Source organism: Stenella coeruleoalba, assembly GCF_951394435.1.
Source record: "Stenella coeruleoalba genome assembly, chromosome: 10".
Classification (NCBI taxonomy): domain Eukaryota; kingdom Metazoa; phylum Chordata; class Mammalia; order Artiodactyla; family Delphinidae; genus Stenella; species Stenella coeruleoalba.
Window position 1 is genome coordinate 99,818,831 of NC_137156.1, and position 26,859 is coordinate 99,845,689.

Genomic DNA, 26,859 nt, shown 5'->3' on the forward strand with positions numbered 1-26,859 from the left:
TCCATTCGAGTGCATAGGGGGATGTCCAGTTTAAACAATGCATGTATTTTATATGTAATGATAGAAGTTACTCATCATTCCTTACATGGTGTGCTGTGATTGATACAGAGTACTTTTCCTATCCACTGTTGCATTCAGTTCTTAAAATAACTTATTAGATAGGCAAGGTTGATAAAAAAAATTATTCCCATTTTATAGATGGGAGAAACTGTCCACCCAGAGAGAACAAGTAACTTGCCTGAACATCTTATGCAGCTACTTGGGCCGGAACAGAACTAAAAACCCAATTGCCTAAACTAAAACTTAGTGTATTTATGTTGAAATTGATAAAGGGCATGTTTGCCCCAGTTTGCATTTCAGCTCTGTAGAGAGGCAGCACAAAGGATGCTGGGTGGGGAGTCAGAAGGCCTGAGTTATGCTCCTGTCTCTGCCAACAATAAGTTTTGTTTGTCCAGAAAAGTCACTTAGCTGCTCCTTTGGTAAATAAGGATAATTATCTCTGCCCCTCCTGCCTCATAGAGTAGCTGTGAGAGTTAGATGAGATCAGTTTGGGAAAATGCTTTGCAAACGGTAAATAAATGTTTGGTGGAAGGGATGCTGTTGCTGCTATGCGGAGGGCCCCGCAGAATCAGGACTGTGGGCTTACTCCCCTACTGTTATTTTTATTTATTCATTTTTTATCATAGTAAAAAACACATACCATGAAATCTACGCTCTTAATCTCCTCCTGTTATTTTCCAGGCAGAATTTTCAGAGCTCAACCTGGTGGCCCATGCAGATGGGACCTATGCTGTGGATATGCAGGTGCTCCGGAATGGCACAAAGGTTGTCCGGTAAGGTCCTTTCTGTCCTCTGGGTCGCTGTCACTGTCACCACAGTCACCATCTCTGGCTTGCAGTGGGACAGCATTGCTATGTATAGCGTACAGAAGTTAATGATGTGTGCTGTGCGGCAGTGGCAGAGGAAGGTAGAGGAAGCCAGCTCCTGCCTTTAGGGAGGCCATAGTCCACTGGTAGAGAACGCTGCATGGGCTCAGAGCTCTCTGAGCGGTAACTGGATTCCTGTGAGAGGTGTTGCAAGACTCCCGCCCTACCTCAGCCAGTGCAGCTCTGGGCTTTTATCTCTGAATATATTTCCCCTGGAAAACAGGGTTCCATTGCTTTTTAAAAAAAGTTTGGAAACCTCTGTTCTGGTTCAGCCTCCTTTTTTACATTGATTTGCTTAGATTCCCTCAGTAAGTTGGTAGCAGAGCCCTGTGTTCTATGTGAATTCTCTTAACTCCCAGCCCTGTGTTCTTTCTATGTTCCAAATTCCTGGGAACTCATAAGTCTGATAGGAAAGCCTGGGGTGGGAAGGGACATTGTGGGTGGAAGAAAATTTGCAGTTACAAAGCACTTACGTGCCAGGAGGGTGCTGGGTGACTTACAGAGATCATCAATTGTAACACAACAGTTCTGTGCGGGAAGTGATGGGGATTCCAGATGAGGGAGAAAGGTTCCCACAGTGTTCTTCTTCCCTGGGGCTCAGCGTGGCTTCGGGTTTTCAGACATCGGGGTATTGCTCCAGGAAGAGTGTTCACTTCACCCTTTTCCCTACCTCAATCTACGCTACCCTGACACTGAGGCTGCCAGTGTCCAACAGGACCTGGGTCCGTGACAGGGAAGGCAGAACTCAGGTGTCTGGAGCCTCAAGTCAGGAAATGTGAGCTCATCCATCCTGGAGACTGAGGAGGACAGAAAAGGAGACGTCTGTCCACATGGGGGTGAGCTGAGGAAGCTCCTTCTAAAGAGAATGGTGGGCTCCTCCGACTGCAAATGCAATGAATCACAGGGACGCATGACACAAGCGGGTGGTGACAGGAAGGCCCATGTCAGGGTGCCGGGAGGGATCTGGCAAAAATAAGGCAGGCCCTTCCAGTCGCAGTGTGGGGAATCAGGAGCTGACCGCAAGCCTAGAGCTCAGTGCGTGTGACTGGGATATAAGGTTTGGTCTCAGGCATACAGCCGGAGCCAGTTTCCCAGAACTAGGGCACAAGGAGGTCAGAGCACATGCCACCTGACTTGATGCTAGCTCCCCTGAGCGACTGAGGAGGGGTCCTTCCACCCCCACTTTAAAAGACTGATCTCTGAGCCCAGGTGGGGCTGGAGCTGTAGGTGGGGATTGGTTGGGTGCCTGGGAAGAGAACCGGGTAGGTCATTACACATGTGTGAAATGGCCAAGGCCTAGAGCCTTGAGGGCAGATGCTGCCACAGAACTGACTCTCCAGGAAGGTGGGGTTCCTCTGGAATCAGGGCATGAAGATGGGGGCCCTGGTCCTGTGGAGCAGCTGGGGCTGGGAGCTCTGCTGGCTAGAGGTGAAATGCAAGGAGCCTTTCCATGCATGGGAACACTCTGTACTCTCAGTGCTTCCTGTAGCCAGTTGCTCAACCTCAGTTCTGCAAAAAATATTTGCACCCCTCCCTAGCATCCGCTTTGGAAGAATAACATGGGGACGTCTGGTATCTGTTCTCAGCCAGCCGGGACCCTTGCTCACCTGGGGACCTGATGAGGGCACTGCCTATTTTAAGGAGCAGCTTTAAAGAGTCAGAGCAGGACGCTGAGATCAGGGATCTACACGGCAGGGCAGTGAAGCCAGCCAAGTGTGTTGTCTTCAGAGTCTGCTGGGACCCCCTTGGGGTACCAACTCTGGAGCCACAGGAGCTTCAGCTCTTGTCATGCACCACAGGGACAGGGAAAATTCTTGTTGACCTAAGGTGTGAGGGTCTAAAGTGTTTCTTCTCTCCTGAGGGCTTTTGCACCTTAGAAAAAGACAGTGCTTAACCCAGAGGAATAAGAGAATTTCAGAAATCTGTTCAAATCTCCTTTGAGAAGTGCCAAACATAATACCTCTTTTCCTAGTCCATGAAAGAATAGTAATGATAAAATGAAGGGCTTGGCTCGGGTAACCCCTAAGACTCCTTCCCTGTCTTGGTCTTTGGAGATGGGAGACAAGAGGATGTATATGACCTGAGGTTCTGGTTGATGGCAGATTTCTACGTTCTTCCCAGGTCCTTCCGACCAGACTTTGTGCTCATCCGGCAGCATGCGTTTGGCATGGCAGAGAATGAGGACTTCCGCCCCCTGATCATTGGCATGCAGTATGCAGGCCTCCCCAGCATCAACTCCCTGGAATCCATTTACAACTTCTGTGACAAGCCGTGGGTGGTGAGTGAGTTACCCTTCCGCCAGGTAAAAGGGTAGGACCCTGGTCCTCTTATCTCCCAGTCCCTAGGAGGACCACTGGTGATCCAGGTGCAGTAGGTGCCAGCTGAGAAGATGTGGGGAGCTTCAGCTGGGACACAGGGTAGGGTAGGCTCTCACAGTAGGACTTTGTCATCACGGGCTGGGCCGCCTTTGCTGCAGAGTGGACCTTTGGCCTCACAGCGAAGTCACACCAAAGATTCTGTGAAGACGCCCTTACAGGTCTGTAGGCTCTGCCCTTAGCCATAGGATACAACAATAAAAGTGCCAGTTTCTTGTCTGTGAAAGGTCTAACCATTGGAAAGGCCTGAGGCCAGTGGGGACCAAGGGGATGGTCCATCTCAGAGGGATGTTCGTGTCAGAGTCCTACCAAGTGTTTCAACAACCTTAAAATGAGATTCATCCACACATATATCAGTCAGACACTTACGTGTGCTGGAAGTGCCCTTAGAGATCATCAGCTCTCACCCCTTCAAGTAGAGATGTGAAAATTAAAGAAGGAAGGTAAGGAGTATAAAACCACTTACTATGTGATGCCATGATCTGAGATTTTCCTACATTAACTTCATTTAATCCTCACAATAACCTTACAAGGAAGTTATTATCATTATTATCACTTATTACAGAGAAATTAGACCCAGAAAGGATTAAGTAACTTACCAAAGTTTCAGGGCAAGGATTTCTCTAGATGACAGTCCCTCTCGCATAAATTGGGTTATCACGTGAGGAAGAAGCTGGTCTGGTGTTCTCCTCCTTGGCTAGTCTGGAAGTCTTGGAGGCAGTAGAAACGTTTGAGCAGAGAGAAGAGTGACGCTAGGAGGGAAAGTAGCCTGTGATGGTCCTGGGCTTCTCTGGCCTCCCCTCTGACAGCTGGGGGATCCAGTTCCTATAACTTTGCTGCTCCAGGCTGGTCGTCTTGGAAGGAAACACCTGCCCGTAATCACATCCTCCTCTTCTTGTTTTTCAAAAATCATTTCAGGTCTCACATACTGGCTTGCCAAGGGTCATGGCACTGGTGGCTGATTGTGAAGTTCCCAGACCCCAAGCTCCCAGACTCAGGGAGCTGGAGGGGGTGTTTTTTAACTAAATGGATCCATCACCTCTACTTTTACACCTGAACTCAGTTTTCCTGTTCCACTGGAAGCCAGGGAGACCTGACAGTGTGAGAGAAAGACCAATGAGCAAGGAGTAGAAAGATCTGGGAGCTGCTGTAGTTGCCACTTGTTCAGCCTTTCCCTCTGTCTGGCCTGAGGTTCTGGAGTCCTAAAGTTGTGCAGAAACAGGCTACAGGAATTGTGTGATTTGAATGAGTTGCTAATCATAGAAGAGCACATATGAGGCCTTCACCAGGTTTCCCCTTAGTCACATGACCTTTCCTACTGCACTCATGTCCTAGCCCTTTCCGCCCTCACCCCTTCAATACCTGTTAGAATTTGGCTCCCTCATAGCCACACAGGGCGATTCTGCTATTATCAGCTTTTTTGGGGCACCCTCACTAATCAGCCTTCTGACTAAACCTCTCTGTGCTCTGGTTTGTCTGTAAACTAGGAATAATCATAGTACCTTCCACCAGCTTGCCAGCCTGGTGTTACGGTCCCCTAGTATTGGGGATCTGAAAGAAACTAATTCCCTGCTTTATGTTCCAAAACTGTGCTGGAGGCCAGGGAGAGGCAGATCAGAAAGCCTGTGCCTGGGGCTTTGCCCCTCCTGGGATTTGGGATCTGGTGGGTTCACATTCTCACCCCTTCACAATCCAGCATATTGCCGTTGGCATCGCATGAGAACAGCGGGGCTCCCTGGCAAAACACCAAGTTCTCCCTTCGTTTTCACTAAGCAGCTGCCACGCTGATGGCATTTTATATATCGTTCTCTGTCTGTTAATGGGAATGAACGAATCTGGTGACTGTGAGGGGAGGGTCCCTCTGAGATGATGACTTTGGTGTGTATTTTCTAAATTTCTTTATTGTGGCTGCTCTTGGTGTGAGGAGAGGCCTCAGCTGGATTGGGAAAGGCTCTACGTTGTCTCTATCACAGTGTCTCTGAGCATATCCACTATCTCATAAATTGGTCAGGGCAGGCACACTGGGATTTTGAAAGCAGAAGTAGACCTACCAATGAAAGTAGCATTCCAGAGAGTGCAAGAATGCCACCATCACATATTGCTGCAAATTTATCTGAAAATCCTGTCACTCTGGGTGTTTTTTAGAGACAGATGCACGTGAGTTGAATTAAAGCATTTTATTTCCAGGAGGGATAAGGATAACATTAAATTCAGACTGATCTTGAAATCCCATTTCATCCAAGAAGTCTTTCCTGATACACTGGATAAGTGGTTATATTGAATGTTATCTTCCTGTTCATTGCCAATACCACCCCCAGCTCCCAAATCCATTCTTTTGTCTAGGCATGGTGGAAATAACCCTTATCAGATATTCCTTTTGTTTAATTGGTGACTGTGTGCTTGTGACTGAATCTAAGTTTCCAAGGAGGCAGGGGTTAGATGCCAAGCCCAGTACTTTGAGCAGAAGGGACTGCAGGGGGTGGAGGAAGGTAGTATGAGCTCCCAGAGGCCCAGCTAGTGCCTGGGAACTGGCTGCCATTTTAGCCTTGGCTGTGCCGGGACTCTGAGAACCTGCCGTGGGCCTTCTTGGCATCGGTGTGGTGTCTGTTTAACAATCCCACATGCTGGGAAGATAGGGCCCCACATGCCTTGGTGCCGTGCCAGGGCGTGGGCTGCAGCAGGACAGAGGTTGTGAGGCAGGGCTGGTATCAGCTCTCCGGGGAGGCTGGAGAGCCTTGGGAGCTCAGGCAGGTGTCCAGACACAGAGCAGGAGTCCAGCCAGGCCGAGGTGGGCAGGCAGGACTTAAAGGTCAGATGAGGTGGTGGAGAGAATCAGAGAAGGCAGGAAAGGTCTGAGGGGTGGTCTAGACAGTCAGAGAAGGTTGAAGAACCAGAGAATGGCGACAGCAGGGTACAGTGGAGAATGCACTGGGCAGGAGGAGACCTGGGCGCTGTCCCAGTGCAGCCCCAAGTCCAGGCATGATGTGGGAGCCTGCGCTTTCCTTTGCTTCTATAGCCCCAGTCTCCTCCTTTGTAAAATGAGATGTCTGGCCTAGAGACTCTCTCAAGTCTCTTCCAATAATAAAATCTTTGGGCCTTGAGAGTCCATCAGTCATACTTGCAGCCCTGGAGGAGGCCGTAGAGATCTAGAGTCACCAACTGCGTGTCACTAAGGGAAGTGACCCGGAAATTCCACTGTTTTTCAGCATTTCAAGAATAACAGATTCTATCTCTACTCACAAAAGGACCACAGCAGATGATCACTTAAACAACAGTTTGATCATGGAGTTTGGGAGGAAATGTAATAAAAAGATGTTCTTTTGTGGTAAAAAGTTTGAGGAACTGATCAAATTCAGTTCTCTCTTTTTATATATGAAGAAAAGGAGGCCCGGAGAGGAGATATCATTTGCCTAAGGACACCTAGCAAGTTCGAGCAGAACAAGAAGAATCAGAAGACTGCAGTTTTCTAACAACCCAGTTCTGGCTTTTATCGTCTCCCCCGAACTGACTCATGCGCTAACATCCCTGATCAAAAACAGAACCCGAGCTTTAGAAAAATGTTCTAGCTTTCCTTTCTCTAATAAATAGAAGGTAGATTTGATCTGGCAGCTTTTCCTACTAGCAGTTCCAGATATCAGTGGCTTAGAGCGTGAACCCAGTAGCACTAGAGAGAAGAAGCTGGATTACCCCTGCTGCCAGCACACTGGGGTGGATGTGGGGAGCTTGTGTGTGAATGGGCGGAACCGGAAAGCTTCCTGTGGGAAGAGCGTGATCTCTTTAGAGCCTGAAAGGCTGCTGTGAGTAGGGAGAGTTACGGGTTAGGAATAGAGGAGCCTGGCTATGAATCTGGCTCAACTACTGTGTGACCTTGGGCAAGTGACCTCTCTGGGCCTCAGTTTCTTCACTTATAAAGTGTGGGGGGCAGGGGGCACCAAGGGGTGCTACATGTTTGCCAAAGGCAAACCCTGACACTTAAGTCTGTGTACTTCATCTCTTCTCCATGGAGCTGTTCTGGCTTCTCATAGGTGAAGGTCCAGTGAGTTCAGTTCGTAGATGAGTAGTAAGTCCTAGAAGACTGCGTCTGTCTTTCCTGCATTCCATGACTCCATTCTCCCTGCAGGAAAAAGCTACCATTCCTTTGCTTGGCATTTGAACTTCCATGACTGGGCCCCATGTTACCTATCCAGCTTCATCACTTGCCATCTCTAGAGACGAAAGTGTTTAGAGTTAGAGACCCAAATTTCAATCCCAGCTTTACAAGCTCTTTGCAGCTCCGTGACTTTAGGCAAGCTTCCTACCCTCCCTGAGCTTCATATGTAAAATGAAGATGATAAAGAACCTAGTTCATCAATTTGATATGAGGATTAAATGAAATATCATTAAAATTGAGTAGGCACTGAATGAATGTTAGCTCACTCTCTCCCTTCCCCAACTAAAGCATACGTTCCTGGAGAATAGGAATGGGACACCTCTTTTGTATCCTCAGAGCGCTTTGCACAAAGTCCTCAGTGAGCAAATACTCAATAAATAATTGTTTGACTGACAAACAAATATTTGTTGGATTGACACTTGGTCTGTCTGTTCCAGAGCTGTTTAGGGAAACTGAAACCTTTGCTTCTCTTTTGCAGTTTGCCCAGCTGGTGGCCGTCTACAAGACACTGGGAGGAGAAAAGTTCCCACTCATTGAGCAGACATACTACCCCAACCACAAAGAAATGGTAGGTGACTGAGTGCGGGCTTCAGTCTCTCTGCTGTTCGCACTCTGAGCTTAGCCACGTGGTGACTGTGGGGCTCTGAAGAGGGCCTCAGCCTCCCAACCCCAGAGACTCTGTTGAGGTTGAACTGCAGACCTGCTTTGTGAAACCAGGGTGGCTGGGTTTTAGCTGACAGCCCCTTGTCTCCAAAACCTGGAGACAGCATAGGAAAGAGCAGAAACAAGGGCATTTTATCGAGCGACAAATCCATGAATCAACAATCAGAAGATCCAGCTGCTTCGGGTCCAAGCCCAGCCCCACAAGTCAGGGATGGTTGCATTCCCTCACTGCATGTCAGTTTCCCAGTGCGAAAGGCAAGTGGGCATAATTATTCCTGGCCAGGACATTTAATATGGTACTTGCATAATTTAAGTGAGATTCTTTAAGTAACAGTCTGTGAAGAATGTGAAGTGCTCTTCAGATGTAAGGTGTTGTTCCTGTTGTTATTCATCAGGCCCTTCCATTCCCTTGGCTTCCTCAAAATTTTGATAAGACTAGGGTTGCACTGTGCCTTCTCTGAGGCCATCCTAGGATGGCAGAAGGAGCAGAAAAATGGAATGGATGGTTGGTACAGAGGCTATTACTAATGTTTTTCTCTCGTGGTGACCTGGGGCTTAACCCCCTTCTTCTTCTCTGGCCCCACGTACTCTGCCTCAGGCCTGCACGGTCAGTTGGTGGTCCTCCCTAACCCACCAGCGGAGACTCTCTGTGCCATAGCTTTCCAAGTCTGGTACTCGGGGACAGAGAGTTCCAGAAGGAATCTCCATTTGCACCATTTCTGTGAATGAGGAGCCTGCTCCTGGCATTTTGTGCGTGGCCCAGCTTATCAGCGAGCCACGCATGGAAGATGAATAACAACCCTGGGCCTCGAAAAGAACTGCCTCCTTCATTTTTGTCAGAGCTTCCCCAGGAGAGGCCCTGGAACCTTAAGCCCTTGTGTTTAATAAATCCTTGAGACTGTCATCAGGGCTTTCCCTTTTAGGACAAGTCAGGAAGCCCTGCAGAGGCTGAGGAACCCTAGGGGTCTGTGCTTGGCGATTTCAGGGAGTCCAAGAGGGGACTGAGCTGAAGACTGAAGGGGCTCTCAAAGCTGGCTTTTTCCTGCTGTAGCGTCTAGCAGGCTGACCACTGAAAAAAACTGCAACATGTGCAAAGTGTATTCCTCATCCTTTTGCCCCAAGGGCCCTTGCGTTACTTTTCTCCCGTCCTCTATCCTGATATTTGCCTTCAAGAGAGGACCCCTAAGGTCTCTCTGAGGTGTCAAAAGCTAAGTGGGAATTTCAACTCTATAAGAGAAAGGCTTTTTTTAGCTTAAAAAAAAGTTTTGAAGTAGGAATGAAAACATTAGTAATCTAGTAGAGAAGGACTTTCTAAAAGAGACAGAGGAGAAGCCTTTTGGACATCAGTTGAGGGCATTAAGTATAGTTAACCTAGACAGACAACCCAAGTCTGTTCTTATCTTGCTAATTGGGCCAGGCCCTCTGCCAGGAATGGTATAGAGGGGATTACAGCACATGGAGGGAGGTTAGGCCATTGTAGGCTTCACACTGGATGGTTCTCTGTCCCCCAAGTCACTCCCCCAAAGCTGGGATTGAAGGATCAGAATGAGGTGAGACAGGAGGAGTAGAGGATACACAGCCAAAGGATGTTGTTCTTTTCATTTCTCCAAATCAGCCTGTTTATGATACTGTCAACCCACCTTCTGGTCTTGTACGTCACAAGGCCACCACACCATCTCATATGTATAATAGTCACCATCTCTCCCCTGTCAGATCAGTTAAGACAAAAAGAAAGCACATTTATCTGGGGAGAAGAAGGAATAGTCCTAGCTTTGGAAAAGAAACTAAGCCAGAATCAATAACAAATACCAGCTCAGCTAAAAGGGTTTGGGAGGCAGGGATGAAGGGCTGAGGACAGGAGAGAAAAGTCATGCTACTTTCCCTAGCCCTTGACAGGTTCTGGACTGGGGTCTTGGACACAAGCTGTAATATGCCCCATCCCTGCCCTAATGCTGGCCAGACCATCCACTTGTTACTTCCCATTGTCTGGCAGTGATGAGGCAGGTGGTGACAGCCAGAGCTCTGAGGGAAGGAAAATGACTTGGTTTTCAGGATTCTTGAAGGTATGTGGTGGTCCCTCCTAGGGCTGGATGATATCAACAAACTCCTTCCTGAGGGGCAGGCGTCCCTGGTACCAGCTGCAGGTGCCATCAACATGCTTCATGCAGACATAGTGCCGGGCCTGGTACCCATAGAGCTTCCGTTCCAATAGCCAGTCTGTCCAGAGGCACTCGTTGGGAGTCGAGATGGTACAGGGCACCATATAGCAGGTGGTGATCTAGAGCCATAGCCACACAACATCAAAGTGAGTAGGGTGTCCTTTTTCCATTATTGCCTTTCAGACTCCTACATGTTCTCCTACAGCCTAACTCAAACGCCCCCTCCGTTATGAAGCCTTTCCTAGTCTCCAGATTTCTCCCTTAGTTCTCCTTCCCCCTGTGCTCTGCATATATAGTATTGCCTCCCTAATGGCATCTCTGGAGTCAGAAAGACCTGAAGGTCCTTACTCTACCACTGACCTTAAGCAAGTCACTTCACTTCCCACAGCATTAATTTCTTCACCTTAAGATGGAAATCTTAAGTCTTCAAAAATTTGTTTTAAAGACTAAATTAAATATTTTAAATAAATTAACCATTACAGGTCCTGGCAAAAAAAGTAGACTCTCTTTAAACGGTAGTGTGTTATCCCAGTCTGCCTAATACGATGGCTGCCTTCCCAGCTAAAATGTAAGTACTCTGAGATCAGGGACTATGGGCCATCTCGCTTTCCCATCCCCAGCTTCATACGATGCCTGGTCCATCGCAGATCTCAAGTATAGTACAGCAGGTGAATAGACCACGCATGCATGAAGGAAGGAATACATGAAAGGTGAGGCTGCACGGCTCAAGACCCTTCCCCCGCCCCCAAAAGACCTTGGAAATGGACATTCCTTACTTGGCAGCCACAGTTCAGATGGTAGTGGTGATTCAGACTTTCTCTCTGCAAAAAGGACAGGTTCTCCCAGGGCTCGATGTAGTTGCACAGATGGATGAAGACTTTCCCATCATTGAGGATCTGACCTTCAAGGGGAGATGGAGGAGAGCCTAGCATGAGGAATCTGCTCATGGAGCTCCAGGAGTCCAGATTCTTGAAGGAGCCCCAAATTACAGCCTCTTCAATATCTTTTGGTGGCAGTGGTGACATGGGACTCAGTGAAGGAACCAGAAATACCTCTATTGTCTTTATATCGAAGCTGTTACCAGATGATGTTTGTATGAGAGAGAACTTTGGGGTGAAGACCTTTACGTTAGCATGGTGTAGACAGAGGGATGTGGGCTTTAAGTCAGAATCTTGGTGGAACCCCCTTCTTTTCTATCATTTACTAGTGTGTGACCTTAAGAAAGTCACATAACTTCTCAGCTGAAAGATGAGAATAATGAGGTTATTGGCAGGATTAAATGAGAGAATGTCTGTGAAGTTCCCAGCACAGTTGTGGGCCCACAGAAGATGTTCAATAGATAGTAGGTCTTCCTTCCTTTTCAACCCTTTCCAACCCTTCCCAATATCTACACAGGCCAGTCTCCTGCCCCAGTGATACCTATCTTGGTGAGTCTTTCCCCTTCCCTTTCTTTACTTATCAAACTCTTTCCTGTCTCCAAAGACCCTTTTTAGTACCATCTCGTCCGCAAAGCCATCCCTGACCGTGCTAGCACACACCTCTCTTAGAACTTCAGTCGCTCAGTCATTTACTGACTGAGCAACTACTATGACCTGGTACCAGGAATCCAGAAATAAATATGACAGGATCTCTGCCCCCAAGGAGCTTAAACACTAGTAAGGAAGACAGATAAGTGGGCAAAAATGACACTGTTGTGTGATTATATACAAGATGCAGTATAAGAACAAAGGAAAGAACAATTATCTCCGTCTGTGGAAGGGCTGGGGGCAAGAAGGGTGTCTAAGAGCAGATGATGCTTGCATTGGGCCTTGAAGGGATGGGTAGGAGTTCACCTGCCAGACAAGTGGGGAAGAACTTCTGGATGTTGGGACAGAGGTGCGTAGCCCAGCAGTATACCTACTGCAACCATAAGTAGTTTCATTCAGCTCTAGGAGAAGCGAGGGGCTGGGAACAGTCACTGACAAGTGGCAGGAGGCGAGGCTGGAGAGGTCGGCAGGGTCTGGTCACAGAGGGCATTCGGTATTAGGCAGAAGAGCTTGTGCCTTCTCCTGCAGGCGCCACTGATGACTTTTCAGTACGCTTGTGCTTCGTCACCTAACCCCACCTTCGTTTAGACTTGACCTCTGTGAGGGCAGCCAGCACGTTTGCTGCTTCCCCTGATGCACCACCGTACCTAGGAGAGGGCTAGGCAGGCAGAGGGCAGGTGCTCAGGAAGGAGGTGGCCTCGTTGGCTAGTCCTGGGACCTGGAGGGCTCGGGGGCATGCCCCGCCTCTGCCTCTCCCATCCAGAGGCGCCCCGATCAGCACATGCTCAGAGCTGGGGGCCCCTACCAGTGTGGCCTCCAATGCCTATGACTTCTCAGAAGTTTGAACTGTGAGCTCTTTGAGGACTGCGACTTGTTACTGAGTCTCCACTCTCCTGCCCCAGGCCAGGCAGTGAGTAGGTGGTCATTCATTGCTAAGGGGATGGACAGATAGTGGAATTCCTCCTCCTGTCCTCCCCACCTGCTGTTTTTCTTTTCCTGGCCTTCTCTCTAAATATTTTTCATCCTTTAGGGCCGATTCAGATCCCTCTTAGACAATGAAGCTTCCCTAACTGTTTACAACCACACAAATGCCTTTCCCTGAACTGCAAAATAATTCAGTACTGCATTCATTCACTTATGGATTATATTCTTGTGAGGTTCTTTAACTGTTCTATCCCAACCAGTTCAGTATGAGGGATCTGCCTGGGTCCAAGGTCATGGAGAGAGAATCACGTTAGAGTCAAGGCTCCTGTTAGGGCCTGTGCTTTACTGCACCCCCAGAATAGGGCCTCGGATGTGAGTCAGCCACGAGCCAAGAGTGTGACCTGTCCTGGCTGTCTAAAGCTAATACATCTGTAGGCTACAGTGACAATTATGTGTGTATTGCAGGGGGAGTTTGCAAAATGCACAATCCTCCTTTGCTCTGTGTAACTAAGACCTCCCCTGCAGTGTGGTGTCCAGTTTGGGGTCCTGTGCTGGGGAGGGACAGGGACAGGCTATATCCCTTTGAAGGTGGCCAGGGCAGGAAGGGGTCTGGGAACCGCAACCAGTAGACCTGGAGCTAGAGTGCATGTATCTGTCGTCCTCAGCCCTCTGAAGGGTCATCGTAGAATAGAGGGCAGAGCTGAACCCAAAGAGAGAGTTTCAGAATGGCAGAATTTGGCTCAAGATACCAAAAATCTTATACCAATTAAAGCTGTTTGGAAATGGAACCAGTTATCCTAGGCTGGGAGAGCAACCTGTGAACTAGCAAGCCAGTGGCAGTGAGGACTCTTGCACTGAAAGGGACGTTACCAAGGCTCCTCCCAACCTAGGCTGCCTCTTCGTAACACAGCTCTGTTTTATGCCCAAGAAAGTGCCACCTGGCTCAGCTCACTACCCAGGGTCAGCCCGGGCTCCTCCTTGACTGCCTTCCTTAGGGCAGAGACTCTCAGGGCCGCTTGCTGGTCTTTCACTTACCAGTCAGGAGATACTGCTTCTGGCTGTTAGCTTCTAGTTTCACCCCACAGAGGGAAGAATCAAAAGGTGTATAGATATACTGAATATTGTTGACTTTCTCAAACCCTTTGAACATCTGAAAGCATTTACAAAAGAGCAGTACTGGGTCAGTGAGTGTACTTTATATCTTCACAGGAAAAACTTTTTCTTAATCGAAAAAAATTAAGCGAAAGTCTAGTTCAGGATTTGTTGCACACAGATGGCCCAACTGGGTCTTTACTCTCTAAAACAATCTAAACCTTGGTTGATTTCAGTGAGAAGGGAGGTGCCTCTAGCAGCCCTATGCACAAGCGCTGAGGGCCTGTCCCGCACTGTGCCTTGGCTCCGGTGGGCCTGTTGCCTACATGTCATCCCCTGCACTTGAGCATCTGTGCCCCAACACCGCAGAGCCAGGCCGCCTCACCTATCAGCCCCACTGCTCCCAGATCACAGACTCCACTCCTCCTAACAGCCCAAGGGGGTGATCGCCCTGGCCTGTCCCCATGTACCTTTATCTGTTTGATTTCATACCGGATCATTTTTTGAGTGTCAGCAGGGTCTGCACTGGCAGGAACTACCTTCTCACTGGAGATTTTGGCCCGGATCGCTGCACAGGAAGAGAAAAGAGGGAACTTTCAGCAACACGTGGGAGTGGTCCATCTGGGATCTAGATGACGTGGCATCACCCTGGAGAACTGTGCAGGGGAATTCTGGGTTTAGGTCTTGGTGGGTTATGGGGAGAATGCTGCATGTGAGGGAAACTCCTCTGCACTTGCTGGAAGTTCCAAAACCCTCGGGCCTGTTGGGTCCTGCACTTTAGCAGCTGGTTTGGGGAGTCTGGTTCTCCACAGCCAGGGTGCAGTGGGGTGGAGGTGCGGCAGGTAGAGGAGGAAGCAGGAGCCACCTGAGGGCAGTTGGTGTGCGGTCATCCACTGCTGTAGTCCAAGGCCTCAGAGAGAGACTGACCGAGTTGATGTTGGTAAATGTTTATGAATTAATAAATGTCCTGACCCTGCACAGAGGTAGTTCATCTCTTGCCACTTGGGTATTAATCAAAAGCTGTTTATGAGTTCCTCCTCTGTGCCTGGCCTAACGTTAGATACTAGACCCACAAACATGATTAAGACAGGGTCCGCACCCTGCAGAACTCTTGGTGTGGTGGAGAACACCCTTAGAAAGACCAACAGCACAGCATGGTAGGAGCACAGAAGTGCTGTGGTGGCACCAAGGAGTCAGGAAGCCTTCAGAGAAGAGGAGACACCTGAGTAAGATCTTGAAGGATGAATAGGAGTTTGCCAGGAATTTAAGGGTTTCAAGGAAGGGCATTCCAGGCAGAGGGACAGAAAGGGCAAAAGCTGTGTGTTGAAGTGAGGGCGTGGTGACAACCTCAGTTATAGGCTTGGACACCCAAGGATGTTTATAATGAAAGCGCAACCCACTGGCCCCTGGCTTTCCCTTCCCCCATCCAGTAGATCAGAATAATCACCGGAGAGTTCCGCAGACTTGTTCAGTGACAACACCCCCCCCCGCCCCCCCCCCCCCGTAACTGCAGTAGGCAGGGGAGATGGGGTCGCTGCGGAGGCCTTTTATGCAGTCTGTTCCCTCGCAAGTCTCCGGGTCGCGGCGCTTGCAAGGTGGCTGTGGCGCCGGCCCTGCCCGACCCACGGGGCCCCAGCAGGAGGCAACTGGTGCGGGATTGGAGCTCCTCCCCTTCCCTCCAGACTCCAGGTCTGCCGCTGGGCCCCGCCTCGACCCCACACAGCCACCCCCTGCTGTGGACCTCGAGGGCTCCCCCGGACTCACCTAGCGCCGAGTGGCAGACGTGCTGCTGGGGGTGCGCGGGGGCGCAGCTGCACGCCTCTCCCAGCCCCGGCGGCCGAAGCAGCGCCAGCAACCTTAGCAGCAGTGCCCAGCTCGGCGCGGTCCGCGGGCTCCGCGGCATGTCACGGCAGCGCCCTGACTCAGCCTCTGGGGACTGTCGGACCAAGCAGCTCCTCCAGGGCTTCTCCAGAACTCGTCGCGCCCCTCGCCCCTGGTTTTATGAGGTGGACCTAGGGCCAGTCCCGCCCCGATGGGCTCCGCCCTCCTTTGGCTGTAGGCCACCCGCGGCTGCGGGACCAGCGGCCCTCCTGGCCGGCGGGCTCAGTGGCAGGCTCAGCAAGATGAAGAGGGAAGCCAGGAGAGTCTCCTAGCCTCTATTTCCTTGCCTGAGCCTTCTGGAAGTAGAGGGAGGGGTGGGAAAGGGGATGGTGTAAGGATCGAAAGACAGGGCAACAAAGACAAATGCACCGGGACACAGAGACCAAGCGACTGTGATTCAGGCAGAAAGGACAAGAGTGTAGAGAGGCACAAACAGAAAGAGACAGGCGGAGTCAGAGAGAGGCAGACGGAATTACAACAGGCAAAAGAGACAGTGACAGAGAAGGACGGATCTCTTGCTGAGCTGCACGCTGGGAATGAGACAAGCTACTCAGGGCTTCTTTCAGCTGCAGGAAGTGTTTTCAATGCCCTATTTATGAGGCTCCAAAGCAACAGCAAACAGTAATGGAATAGGACAGAGAAAGTTGGGGTGTGTGTGTGTCTTGGCTCTGTCGGCTGGGGGGTGGGGAGAGATGTCCGAGAAAGCAGCCAGTGCTTTAGAAACCCTTTCCCGTGCCCAGAGCTCAGACTCTGCAGATGTCTAGGACAGTGCTCTTGCTGGGGGCTCAAAGCACGGGGTAGCCCATCACTTAGGGCAAACCTGGGTTCTCAAAGCTCTCTCCAGACCCTAGGCCACCCTGGTTCCTATCTCAGGCCCCTACTCAGCTGAGAGACTACATCTTGTTATAGAGGGTGGGGCAGCTTAGAAAACAAAGAAGCAAGGCACTTGAGGCCACGGACTGGAGTCCTGTCCACTGATTGACAGAGGGCATAGTTCTCCGACCCTCCAAACAGAAAGAAACCCACGGGATTGTTGTCGTAGCATGTTTCCACACAGCGTTCCACCAGCAGGTCGCAGGCTGGGTACTGATTCTGTCACTAGGTAGCTTGGCAACCTTTGCCTCTCTGGGCCTCACTTCCTTCTCCGTAAAGTAGGATTGAACTACGTGATTTTGCCCCAGTCTCAACTGGCCTCAGCCAGGAATACTGAAATCCTCAGGTCAGGTACTCCCAGTATCTGGTCACACTCAGGATTCCCGTGGGGATCTGACTTTTCGTCAGAGTCAACATTATTTCCTTTGAAAGACATGTTTTCATCTTGATGTGGTGGTGATGTTTGAAAAGAAGGAAACTGAAAGAGAGCTGAGGCCTGACTAAGAAGGATGAGATTTGGTGTCCAGGTTGGTTCTTCACGCAACACCGGATCAAGATAGAGTCTGATGTGTTATTGCTCGGGATCTCGAAAGCATCCCGTCCAGTCTCTTCGCTTGGCAGATGTGAAGACTGAGGCCCAGGGAGGTAAAGGGACTTGCAGAGAGACTGGGATGCAAGTCTCCTGACGTCTAGTCCAGTGCTCTTTCCCCTCCACCACGTTATTTCTTCCATCGCCATTTTGTAACAGCTTGAAATCCTGCCTTTGAAGGGTAGTTCTTCTTTTAAGTTTTCATAGTTCTTCTGTTAAAATACGGCTACCTCAAGGTAATGTTTACTCTCTTAAGGATCTCTTTGGAGTGATAAACGTGTTGAATTCCTATGTCAGCTCTCTTCCAAACCCCGAGCTGGGCAGAGATGGGCCTTCGCATACTAAGTAAGCTGTGTTTGGTGCTGAGTGTGGGGTGTTGGTGAGCAAGGAAGAGAGTGTGAAAGAGGGGAGAAAAGCCAGGTTCAGTGCAGGAAAGCTGGACACATGAAGGATGAAGCGATAAGTTTTAAAGATGTAGAGAGTACCAAGTCGGAGAGCAGGGTCCTTATGGTTCTGCTACTAATATGCTGTGACCTTAAGCAAGTCACTGTCACCCTATGGGCCTCAGTTTTTTAATTTGCGAGGCAAGTAGGTTGCACTAGTTCTTTAAAGAGCCCTTCCAAGGGTGTTCCCAAGAAAAATATTTGTAAGATTCCACACGTACACTCTGACCAATTCATTCCTTTCTCCTCTGCTTTCAGCTGACTCTGCCCACGTTCCCTGTGGTGGTGAAGATCGGCCATGCTCACTCGGGCATGGGCAAGGTAAGGCTGGGGCTGCTGTGCTCTGGGGTTGAGGCCAAGAAGGGCACTTTTCAGAGAGCCTGGTTGTGGACTGTTTTTCTGCCTCTGTTGCTGATGACTTCTTTTCAAGGAGAAGACCGTTTGGCCCCTCTGAAGCCATGAGTGTTACCCAAACGGTCCTCTTGCAGCAGGCATAGTGCAGGCCACCTGACTGGTCCCTGTGTTCTTTGCAGCAAATGTGGCTCCTGAGCCCTGGGAAGGGAAGCTCAAGAGTAGGGACTTCCGGGGCTTCCCTGGTGGCGCAGTGGTTGAGAGTCCGCCTGCCGATGCAGGGGACACGGGTTTGTGCCCCGTTCTGGGATGATCCCACATGCCGCGGAGCGGCTGGGCCCGTGAGCCATGGCCACTGAGCCTGAGCGTCCGGAGCCTGTGCTCCACAGCGGGAGAGGCCACAACAGTGAGAGGCCCACGTACCGGAAAAAAAAAAAAAAAAAAAAGAGTAGGGACTTCCTAGGGAGATGTGGCTCTCAGGTCTGCATCTGGATGGAAACATCTTGATGGGTTTGGGGGCTCAGGGCTCTTGTGACTCTCGTGTGTGTGTGTGTGTGTGTGTGTGTGTGTGCTTTCTCCATTAGGTTAGAGTGGAAAACCACTACGATTTCCAGGACATTGCCAGCGTGGTGGCCCTCACCCAGACCTACGCCACAGCAGAGCCTTTTATTGACGCCAAGTATGACATCCGGGTCCAGAAGATAGGCAACAACTACAAGGCTTACATGTGAGTGGGGGTGGGGTCCCCACAGATGCTCTTCGCTGTCTCCTCAGCTCTGGGGAGACTCTCGGCCTCCAGGTGGTAGCCACCTCGCAGTTTAGCCTCCTCTGGCCCACAAGGCAGAGAACAGAGAGCGGGAGCCATTCCAGTCAAGGGAGTCTTAGCCTGGCTTCCTTTCAAGGCAGAGGAGGGGTTCCTGAACTGAGATGAGAAATAAATGAGTATTTATTTTCATTTTAGCCTCTGAGTGGAATCTGGCATTCTCCTGAGTTATGAGCAGACTGGAGTATCAGCAGCAGCGCATGGGGTTTGTCACTAATGGGCAGCACAGAGGTTTCTGTACACATACACTTGTCACAGATATCTCTGAACACCCGTTACTTTTATCACTATTTAAGAATCATGGTAGTTAGACTTGCCACTGCATTCATACCTGTAAATACATTTGTTATTTATGAAGAAACATATTTTTTACTAATCTGAGATTTGTTTACTGTTTTTGATAACTCTTTTGGTAAATTCTTTTAAATAATTGAGCTCCTTTGTTGTCCTGTGTAGTTTATTTTACATTCACACGTCTTACATATTTTATACATTGAAAGGAATCCATAGGCTTCACTAGGTGGCCAGAGCACAGAAAAAGTTAAGAAACTCCTGACGTAACGATATAGCCCTGCAAACACCACAGAACGTTAAAAGCCTAGTGGTTATGAGAATAGATGACTTCTCCATGTAACTGTGTCCATTTGCCAGAATGGAAAGGTAAACGTTTCCTCCAGTACAATTTAGAAAAAGAAAAGATTTCAAGACTACCTGATCTTCCATAAAATACATAAGAATGCAAATGGCTTACGAGTCCAGTTTTGGAAATATTAACTTCACACTGTAAAAAATGTTAAGGTAGTGTTTTTCTTTACAAAGAGAGAACATTACAATATATGAATTTGATCTTTGCCACTCAGGACTTGAGCAGATGTCAGGGTTGAGCAGCTTCCCTCTCTCACCATCTATTTTCATTTTTCTTCCCTCATCTTTCCTTTTAGTGTGTACACTCCCCACCCCTGGAGTTAGTTAGGAGTCCCTTCCCTGCACTCCCTTCTTGTAACCCTTTGCACACCTCTAGTTGAGCGCTTTTCACACGTTGGGTATTTGTACCACGCTCCTCTGAGCTCTCTAGGGGAACCGGAGTCATCTCTGTGGCCCTGCTTCCTTGTACAGTAGCAGGCGTGTGGTAGGCCCTCAGTAAGTATGCAGGGAAAAGCCCTTATGAAGAACTGAAGCACACAATCTTTTTTACCTTTATTCATCCGATTCCTACTTTATTTAAGTTTATAATTTTTTTTTTTTAGTAAATCCTTATTGGAGTATAATTGCTTCACAGTACTGTGTTAGTTTCTGTTGCACAACAAAGCAGATCAGTCATATGCGTACACTTCCCCATATCCTCCTCTTCTTGCGTCTCCCTCCCACCTCCCTATCCCACCCCTCTAGGTGGTCACAAAGCACCGAGCTGATCTCCCTGTGCTATGTGGCTGCTTCCCACTAGCTATCTGTTTTACATTTGATAGCGTATATATGTCCATGCCACTCTCTCACTTCATCCCAGCTTACCCTTCCCCCTCCCCATATCCTCAAGTCCATTCTCTATGTCTGCATCTTTATTCCTGTCCTGCCCCTAGGTTCTTCAGAACCATTTCTTTTTTTTTTTTAGTTTATATGTGTTAGCATACAGTATTTGCTTTTCTCTCTCTGACTTACTTCACTCTGTATGACAGACTGTAGGTCCATCCACCTCACTACAAATAACTCAATTTCGTTTCTTTTTATGATTGAGTAATATTCTGTTATGTATATGTGCCACATCTTCTTTATCCATTCATCTGTCCATGGACATTTAGGTTGCTTCCATGTCCTGGCTATTGTAAATAGAGCTGCCATGAACATTGTGGTACATGACTCTTTCTGAATTATGGTTTTCTCAGGGTATATGCCCAGTAGTGGGATTGCTGGGTCATAAGGTAATTCTATTTTTAGTTTTTTAAGGAACCTCCATACTGTTTTCCATAATGGCTGTATCAATTTACATTCCCACCAACAGAGCAAGACGGTTCCCTTTTCTCCACACCCTCTCCAGCATTTATTGTTTGTAGATTTTTTGATGATGACCATTTACTTACTTTTTTATTTGCAAGGGACCGTCAGTTATTTGGGGGAATGTTTAGACCCTCTCAGTTCCTCTTCCCCAAACTTTTGGCCATTCTCTTGCTCTCAGAAGAAGGAACTGACTTGGCCATAGTCAGGATAAGGTTTGAGATTCTTCCCTCCTGCCCCAGCCCTCACCCTAGAGACCTAGAGGCAGCCACCGTCGGTAGAAAGAGTGCGCAGCTCCTGCTCCGCTGTCAGTAGGCAGTAATGTGGGTCCCGCTGTGGAGGTCGGATGACCTGTGAGTCTCCCTAAATGGCTTCTCAGTTTCCCTTCTGCTCCCACGTGCCCCAGGTAGCCTGCATGGATCTGTGCCCTGCATCCCGTTGTTAGAGAAAGGTGTAAAGTATAAGGGACATTATTATTACTCAAAGTTTCTGAGACCCTATTATGTACCGTGGCCTTGTGCTGGGGACATGGAAGTGAGGAACTCTCTGCCCCTGTCCTTGAGGAGTCCATCCTCGCCACAGGAACACACCTGTGAACCACCACTGTTAGAAAGACAGCATTATTTTTACTATGATCTGTCTTTGTGTTTCTATTCATATTTTGCAAGCCACTCAGCTGTCAGTTGTTCACCTTTTCTGAACTAGGTAGTGGGGTGTAGGGAAAAGCGCAGTACAATGAAGGAACGAAGAGTCCTGAGTTTTTATCTTGTATCTACTTTGAGTAGATATACAATGCTGGACAAGTCATCTAACCTTTCTGCGTCTTCATCTCCTTGTCTGTGAAGTGGGGGCAGGAATCGCAGCCTATTCACAACAGGGCGGTTGCAGTGAGGCTCTGGCGAGGGATTTGGGAAGGAAGAACCTTGGAAGGTAGTCAGTACTGTACAAATGTGAGGAGCTGTTACTGCCACATCGGTCGGCTCACTGGGCTGGCTCAGGGCTCTGAAGTACCAGCCGTGTGTCTCGGTTTCTCAGTGTCTGAAATCAGATCTCTGCGAGAATACTCCTGAGAACTGCTAAGCAGAGAAGCACATCATCCTGTCTTCAGTCATAGTGAGTGATAAGGACAGCAGGTGAAGGGCTCTGTCAGTAGTTGAGCAGGGCTTTTCTGTCCCCTAGGCCATCCCCTTCCTCTTGACTGTGTCTGAGTGAAGACTAATAATTTAAAAGCCATATTTTTGGTATTTTACAGTTTATTTAAAACTGTATCAGTTGGTCCTCATGACAACCCTGTGTTTACAAAGGGATAAGGGAGGCACAGAAAGTTGAAGCGATTCACCCAAGGTCATCGAGCCAGTCAAGAGCAAATCCAGAACCAGAAACCAGGTCACCTGCCTCCTATTTAGTCCAAGACTAGTTGACTCTAACGCATGCTCTTGGAGGGAGGGTGCAGAGGGCATGGAAGAGAAGGGGTTGGGGACCTGACTCGATCAGCTGCGTGTGATAGATGAGGCAGCTTAAGCCTGAAGAGGTTAACTGACTTGTCCAGAGTCATGTTGCTGATACTGTAGGCCCTCAAAATTAACTACTGAATTAATAAGTGAGCTAGTAAGGAAGCCATGGGGAGATATTCACAGGAACTCTGAGGGTATTTCCAGCATCAATAGAATTGAGTTTGTATATACCAACTCAGCCTAGATACCAAGTGGGTAGGCTGCTGGGAATACAAGACAAAATATATACCCTCAAGTGATTAATAGACTTGTGGACAGAAGACTTAGCTCAAATAACTAAAGTAAAAAGTAGACGCAGGATTTTAAGTGAGGTGTAGGCAAAGTCCTCTAGGTGTTCTAAAGAGAGCAAGTGCTCATCTGGTTGAAAGGATCAGGGAAGGCTCCGTGGAGCCAGAGCAGTCTGGGTGGGACTCTTGTAGAAAGGAGGAGAGAATTGCAGGCCGGGGTTGGCGGAGGCAGCCAGGCTCTAGGCTCAGCAGACAGGCCCCCGGCTATTTGCGGGAGAAGCAGGTGGGGAAAGTGGCGGTGAGCCCTCCTCTTGCTGGCCCGGCTCACTGTCTGTCCTGTCCTGGCGGGACCTTGTTGTAGGAGGACGTCGATCTCAGGGAACTGGAAGACAAACACTGGCTCTGCAATGCTGGAGCAGATCGCCATGTCAGACAGGTAAGTAAGGGGAGGCGTCCGTAAATGAGGAGGTGTAAGAAATGAGCCCTGCCCAAAGGGAGCCTCTGATCAGGCCAGACAGATGGAACACAAAGGCCCAAGCACCCAGTTAACAAGATCAGGCAGGAATGGGTTATGTGCTGAATTGTGTAGATAAAGACTGGACGTGCCATAGAAGGTCCAGGGAAGGAGGAGTTACTGTGGGCTGGCATGGCCCAGAAAGGCCACCTGGAGTAGGTGAGACCTGCCCTGAGCTTGGGAAGGCAGGTAGGATCTGGAAAGCAAAGCAGGAGGGCCCTGTAGACAAGGCAGTGTATTTGATGGGGGTGGAGGGCGGGAGGGATGGGGCGGGGGCTGGGAGAGGTAGAGGCAGCAAGGAGAGCATGGGACTAATGCCCCAGCCTCGGGACACCTTCCCCTCCCCTCCAGGTACAAGCTGTGGGTGGACACCTGCTCTGAGATGTTTGGTGGCCTGGACATCTGTGCTGTCAAAGCTGTGCATGGCAAAGATGGGAAAGACTACATTTTTGAGGTGAGTCTGGCCCACACAGTATCTCAGTAAGAGACAACCCCCTAGGCTGGAAGCCAGGCTTTCGGCTTGAGACCTACATGGGCAGCACGCACTGCATTTATGTTAGAGTCTCCTGAGCCCTGGGAAGGTTTCCAGGTGACACAGCCAGGGGGTATGCATAGCAAAAACACACCTGCCAGTGGGAGATGTTATTTCTAACCAGCTAGGCTGACCCACACCATTGGTAAGAGATGCCAGACTTGGGTTCCTGGGTCCTAGCCTGCCACTCCTCTGGGAAGACTTTAGTGGTTTTGCCATTCTTGGTCTCAGGAAGCTGGTCTTGGGAATCATTTGGTCCAGTCTGCTCATTTTGCCAGTGAGACAGCTGAGGCCTAATGCCATGAACATGTGCCCAAGGCTACATAGTGAATCAGTGTCTCAGCCTGGACTAGAACTCAGGTCTCCTGGGTGCAGGAGATTCTTCTTAGCCCTTCTGTGAGCTTTGAGACACTTGACTCAGCCTGAGCCTCCGGCACAATTTTGCTGACTCTTTTCCTGTATTAAAGGGAGAGTCAGTGGCCATATAGTCTTTCACACACATTCCCATCCAGTCTTCCCAGGAGCAGGAGAGGCTCCTTGCCAAGAATTGGTGGTATTTGCAGAGGATTCGTGTCAGGAGCCCAAAGTGGGCTCGGCATCTGCTCCATGGCCTGCTTGGCATGTAACTTCTGGATGGTCATACCTTCCGCCTCTCGGTGGGCCTCAGTTTTCTTAGCCATGAATGAGAGAGTTGGACTCCAGAGTCTATGATCCTGGGCAAGCAGACACTCCCTCAAGAAGGAGAGTATTGATCTGGACCTTGAGGTACAGGAAAAATTGGATTGGTGGTGAGAAGAGAAGGCATCCTCTCTCCTTGCTCTCTCTTTCTCCCCACCACCTTCAGCCACCAGACTGAAGTCTCACTGAGCCCTGGCATGGGTGAAGTCTGGGGGAGGCCCAAGGCAAAGGCTTGCAGGAGAAGGGGATAAAGGCCAATATATGCAAAGGAACATGCTTCTAGCCGAAGACAAAAGCACCAACTTAACCCCAACCTCTCTCTGCTGGCTTAAGTCCTGCTCATTCTGAAAGACTGTACCAGGCCTTGGATGTTTCCAGGCCCTTTCCTAATCTGGGCCACTTCCTCCACCAGGTCATGGACTGTAGTATGCCGCTGATTGGGGAACACCAAGTGGAGGACAGACAGCTCATCACCGAACTGGTCATCAGCAAGATGAACCAGCTGCTGTCCAGGACCCCTATCCTGTCTCCTCAGAGACCCTTAACCACTCAGCAGCCACAGGTAAGCAGGGAGGAGACAGAGGAGAGCCAAGAACCATTGCCAAGCCCACTGCTCTGGACTGGTGGCTCTAGGATGGAGCAGAGGTCAGATACCTAGAGGCCTGCATGGGCTCTGTGTAGTCTTTTCCTTCTCCCTCTCTTTCCCTTCCCTCCCTTTTGGACACCTGATTATCTTCTACCACCCCTTATAGAAACCTTCTCATTAGCAAGCTGCAGGATCAGCTTTAGAACTTTCCAGAGATGGAGTACTGGCTCCCTTCCCTCTGAACTTGAAGACTCCAGGGAACCAGAACCTGTTTCCCCTGGGACTTTTAAACTGGGAGGTATCTGAGGAAGGGCTCGATCAGATCTCTCATTAGCTGTTCACTGCCTGAGAGGTCTGCCGCATTTGTAGAGAAAGAAGGGTGATTCTGAGAAATCTCCTGGTCTGGAGAGAGGGGAGAGTCAGGTCTCTCATTCTGAGCGAGAGTGACAGGGTAGAACTCATATTCGAGTTCTGCTTTCCTTCCTGAGGGAGACGAGGCAGCTTCCTGCAGTTGACTGTGGTGTATGACTCCAGGCAGTCACATTCACAGTGACAGTATTCCAGCTGTAGTTCTGGTGGGAAATCCACACTGAGGTTTCTGTGAAACCTCAGGCCCCGTGGCACCAGAGTGGGCTAAAGACAGTCATCTAGGAGGTAGCTCATTTTTCAAAAGTATCGCCAAACTCTTCTCTCCACCGTATAATAGAGTAGTAAGAACTTGGGACAATGAATCCAAGAACTGAGTCCTAGACTAGCTCTTCCCCTAAACAGCTCTGTGACTCTGGGGGGAAGTTACTACCCTTTCCAGGGCTCAGGTTTTATCCCTTATAATGAAAATCTCTCAGCAATCTTGCTTTCGAGATCCTACTTCAGTTAGGGAGGTGGAATAGAATAGTGATTCAGAATGTGGGCTTTGAAGCAGGAACTATTCAGATTTGAATCCTGGACCCTCCATTTACTGGCTTTGTGACCTTGCACGAGGACCATATCCGTGGCTCAGGAGAGATCTAAACAACAGCCCTTATTTTCTAGGGCTGTTACAAGGATCAGATGACGTGAAGAACCTAACACATGGCACAGCACATGGTAAATGCTCAGTAAAGGCTACCTGTGTTGTTATGTAAGCAGCCTCTGGGTGTGGGTTCCCTACAGCCTTAGGCTTTGAGATCATCACTCCCTTTTCTAAAGATCAGTGCTGGGATTATACTGAAATCAGGAGCCAAGTAATTGGATTCTTGAAATCTTTCAGTAAGAAAGAAGAAAAGGAGGGGGAGAGGGCAAAAAAAAAAAAAAAAAAAAAAAAACAAGATAAAAATGTCTAGATTATTTAGTATAGAAGCAAATTAGCCCACATTTATCTTCTCATCATTTGAACATCACAGAGTCATAGCATAGAAACATAGAAACATCTGTGCTCTCTTTGGGTATCCAAGTTGAGAGTGGCCCCATGTGGCGGGGTGTTACCATAGATTAGCTCTTGTGTTTGTTTCACACCTTCTATAGGTGGCTCACGCTCTGGGGGCCTCTGACCAAGTGCAAGAATCTGTTCCTGTGCTTCAGGAATGTAGTCACTAGATAATTAGGTAGGGTAATTAGGAGAACACACTTTAGTTGCTTGTTAGAGATACAAGCCCATTATTTGAATATTGTACTTAACTAGAGGTGATAAAAAGATTTTCCCGGTTAAAATAATATGAGGCCCGCAGTAGATTCTATGATTTTGTAAATCTGATGGGATCAAGGTGTTTGAGTCCTAGTCTTGCCTTTCAGTCCACACTGTCTCAGTGATGGGATTGGCAGATTGATGTTCATTCCTGCTCCAGAGGAAAAGTGACAAGAGCCCCCTTCCCCCCCACTGAGAAATACAGAGAATATCTGGTAGCTGCTTAAACAATTTATGACAGAGTAAGAGAGCCTGTTGCTGCCCAGGCAAGATAAACAAAAATGGGCTGCTCTGGGATCCTGTGAAGGTTGCTTAAGTACTTTTATAAATGCGTGCAACACTGTCTTGGCCTCCTCAAGGGAAATCATCCTGACTTGAATG

The 26,859-nt window shown here is 49.0% G+C and overlaps 2 protein-coding genes across 4 annotated transcripts in view; one reads left to right on the forward strand and one right to left on the reverse strand.

The window, feature by feature from the left end:
• Positions 1-26,859, forward strand: part of SYN2 (synapsin II) — a 153,759-nt gene that overhangs the window by 108,050 nt on the left and 18,850 nt on the right. Inside the window, exons 3-10 of the mRNA XM_079933020.1 lie at positions 742-833; positions 3,048-3,204; positions 7,930-8,019; positions 17,860-17,922; positions 18,537-18,679; positions 22,867-22,941; positions 23,371-23,473; positions 24,642-24,791. Coding sequence (XP_079789146.1) covers positions 742-833; positions 3,048-3,204; positions 7,930-8,019; positions 17,860-17,922; positions 18,537-18,679; positions 22,867-22,941; positions 23,371-23,473; positions 24,642-24,791 — 873 coding nt within the window. The remainder of the gene's footprint in view (positions 1-741; positions 834-3,047; positions 3,205-7,929; positions 8,020-17,859; positions 17,923-18,536; positions 18,680-22,866; positions 22,942-23,370; positions 23,474-24,641; positions 24,792-26,859) is intronic.
• Positions 5,220-15,822, reverse strand: TIMP4 (TIMP metallopeptidase inhibitor 4). Of its 3 annotated transcripts, XR_013830021.1 has the most exons (6): positions 15,580-15,822; positions 14,286-14,383; positions 13,759-13,873; positions 11,050-11,174; positions 9,570-10,392; positions 5,220-6,826 (listed from the first exon to the last, which is right to left on the reverse strand). XR_013830021.1 is itself a non-coding variant. In XM_079933022.1 (5 exons), the coding sequence occupies exons 1-5, from the start codon at positions 15,716-15,718 to the stop codon at positions 10,275-10,277; spliced, it is 576 nt and encodes a 191-aa protein (XP_079789148.1). In that variant the 5' UTR covers positions 15,719-15,822; the 3' UTR covers positions 7,877-10,274. The 3 variants fall into 3 exon arrangements, 2 of the variants coding, with proteins under 2 accessions (XP_079789148.1, XP_079789147.1); XM_079933022.1 differs by lacking the exon at positions 5,220-6,826 and having other exon boundaries at positions 7,877-10,373; XM_079933021.1 differs by lacking the exon at positions 5,220-6,826 and having other exon boundaries at positions 7,877-10,392.

What these genes read in the sequence shown, in the direction of transcription:
- TIMP4 (XM_079933021.1), bottom strand. Translation starts at nt 15,718, where the DNA reads ATGCCGCGGAGCCCGCGGACCGCGCCGAGCTGGGCACTGCTGCTAAGG. An exon ending in CGTCTGCCACTCGGCGCTAG is followed by an intron (nt 14,384 to 15,579) that starts GTGAGTCCGGGG and finishes CTTCCTGTGCAG; the next exon opens with CGATCCGGGCCAAAATCTCC. An exon ending in ATCTGAACTGTGGCTGCCAA is followed by an intron (nt 10,393 to 11,049) that starts GTAAGGAATGTC and finishes CTATGGCTCTAG; the next exon opens with ATCACCACCTGCTATATGGT.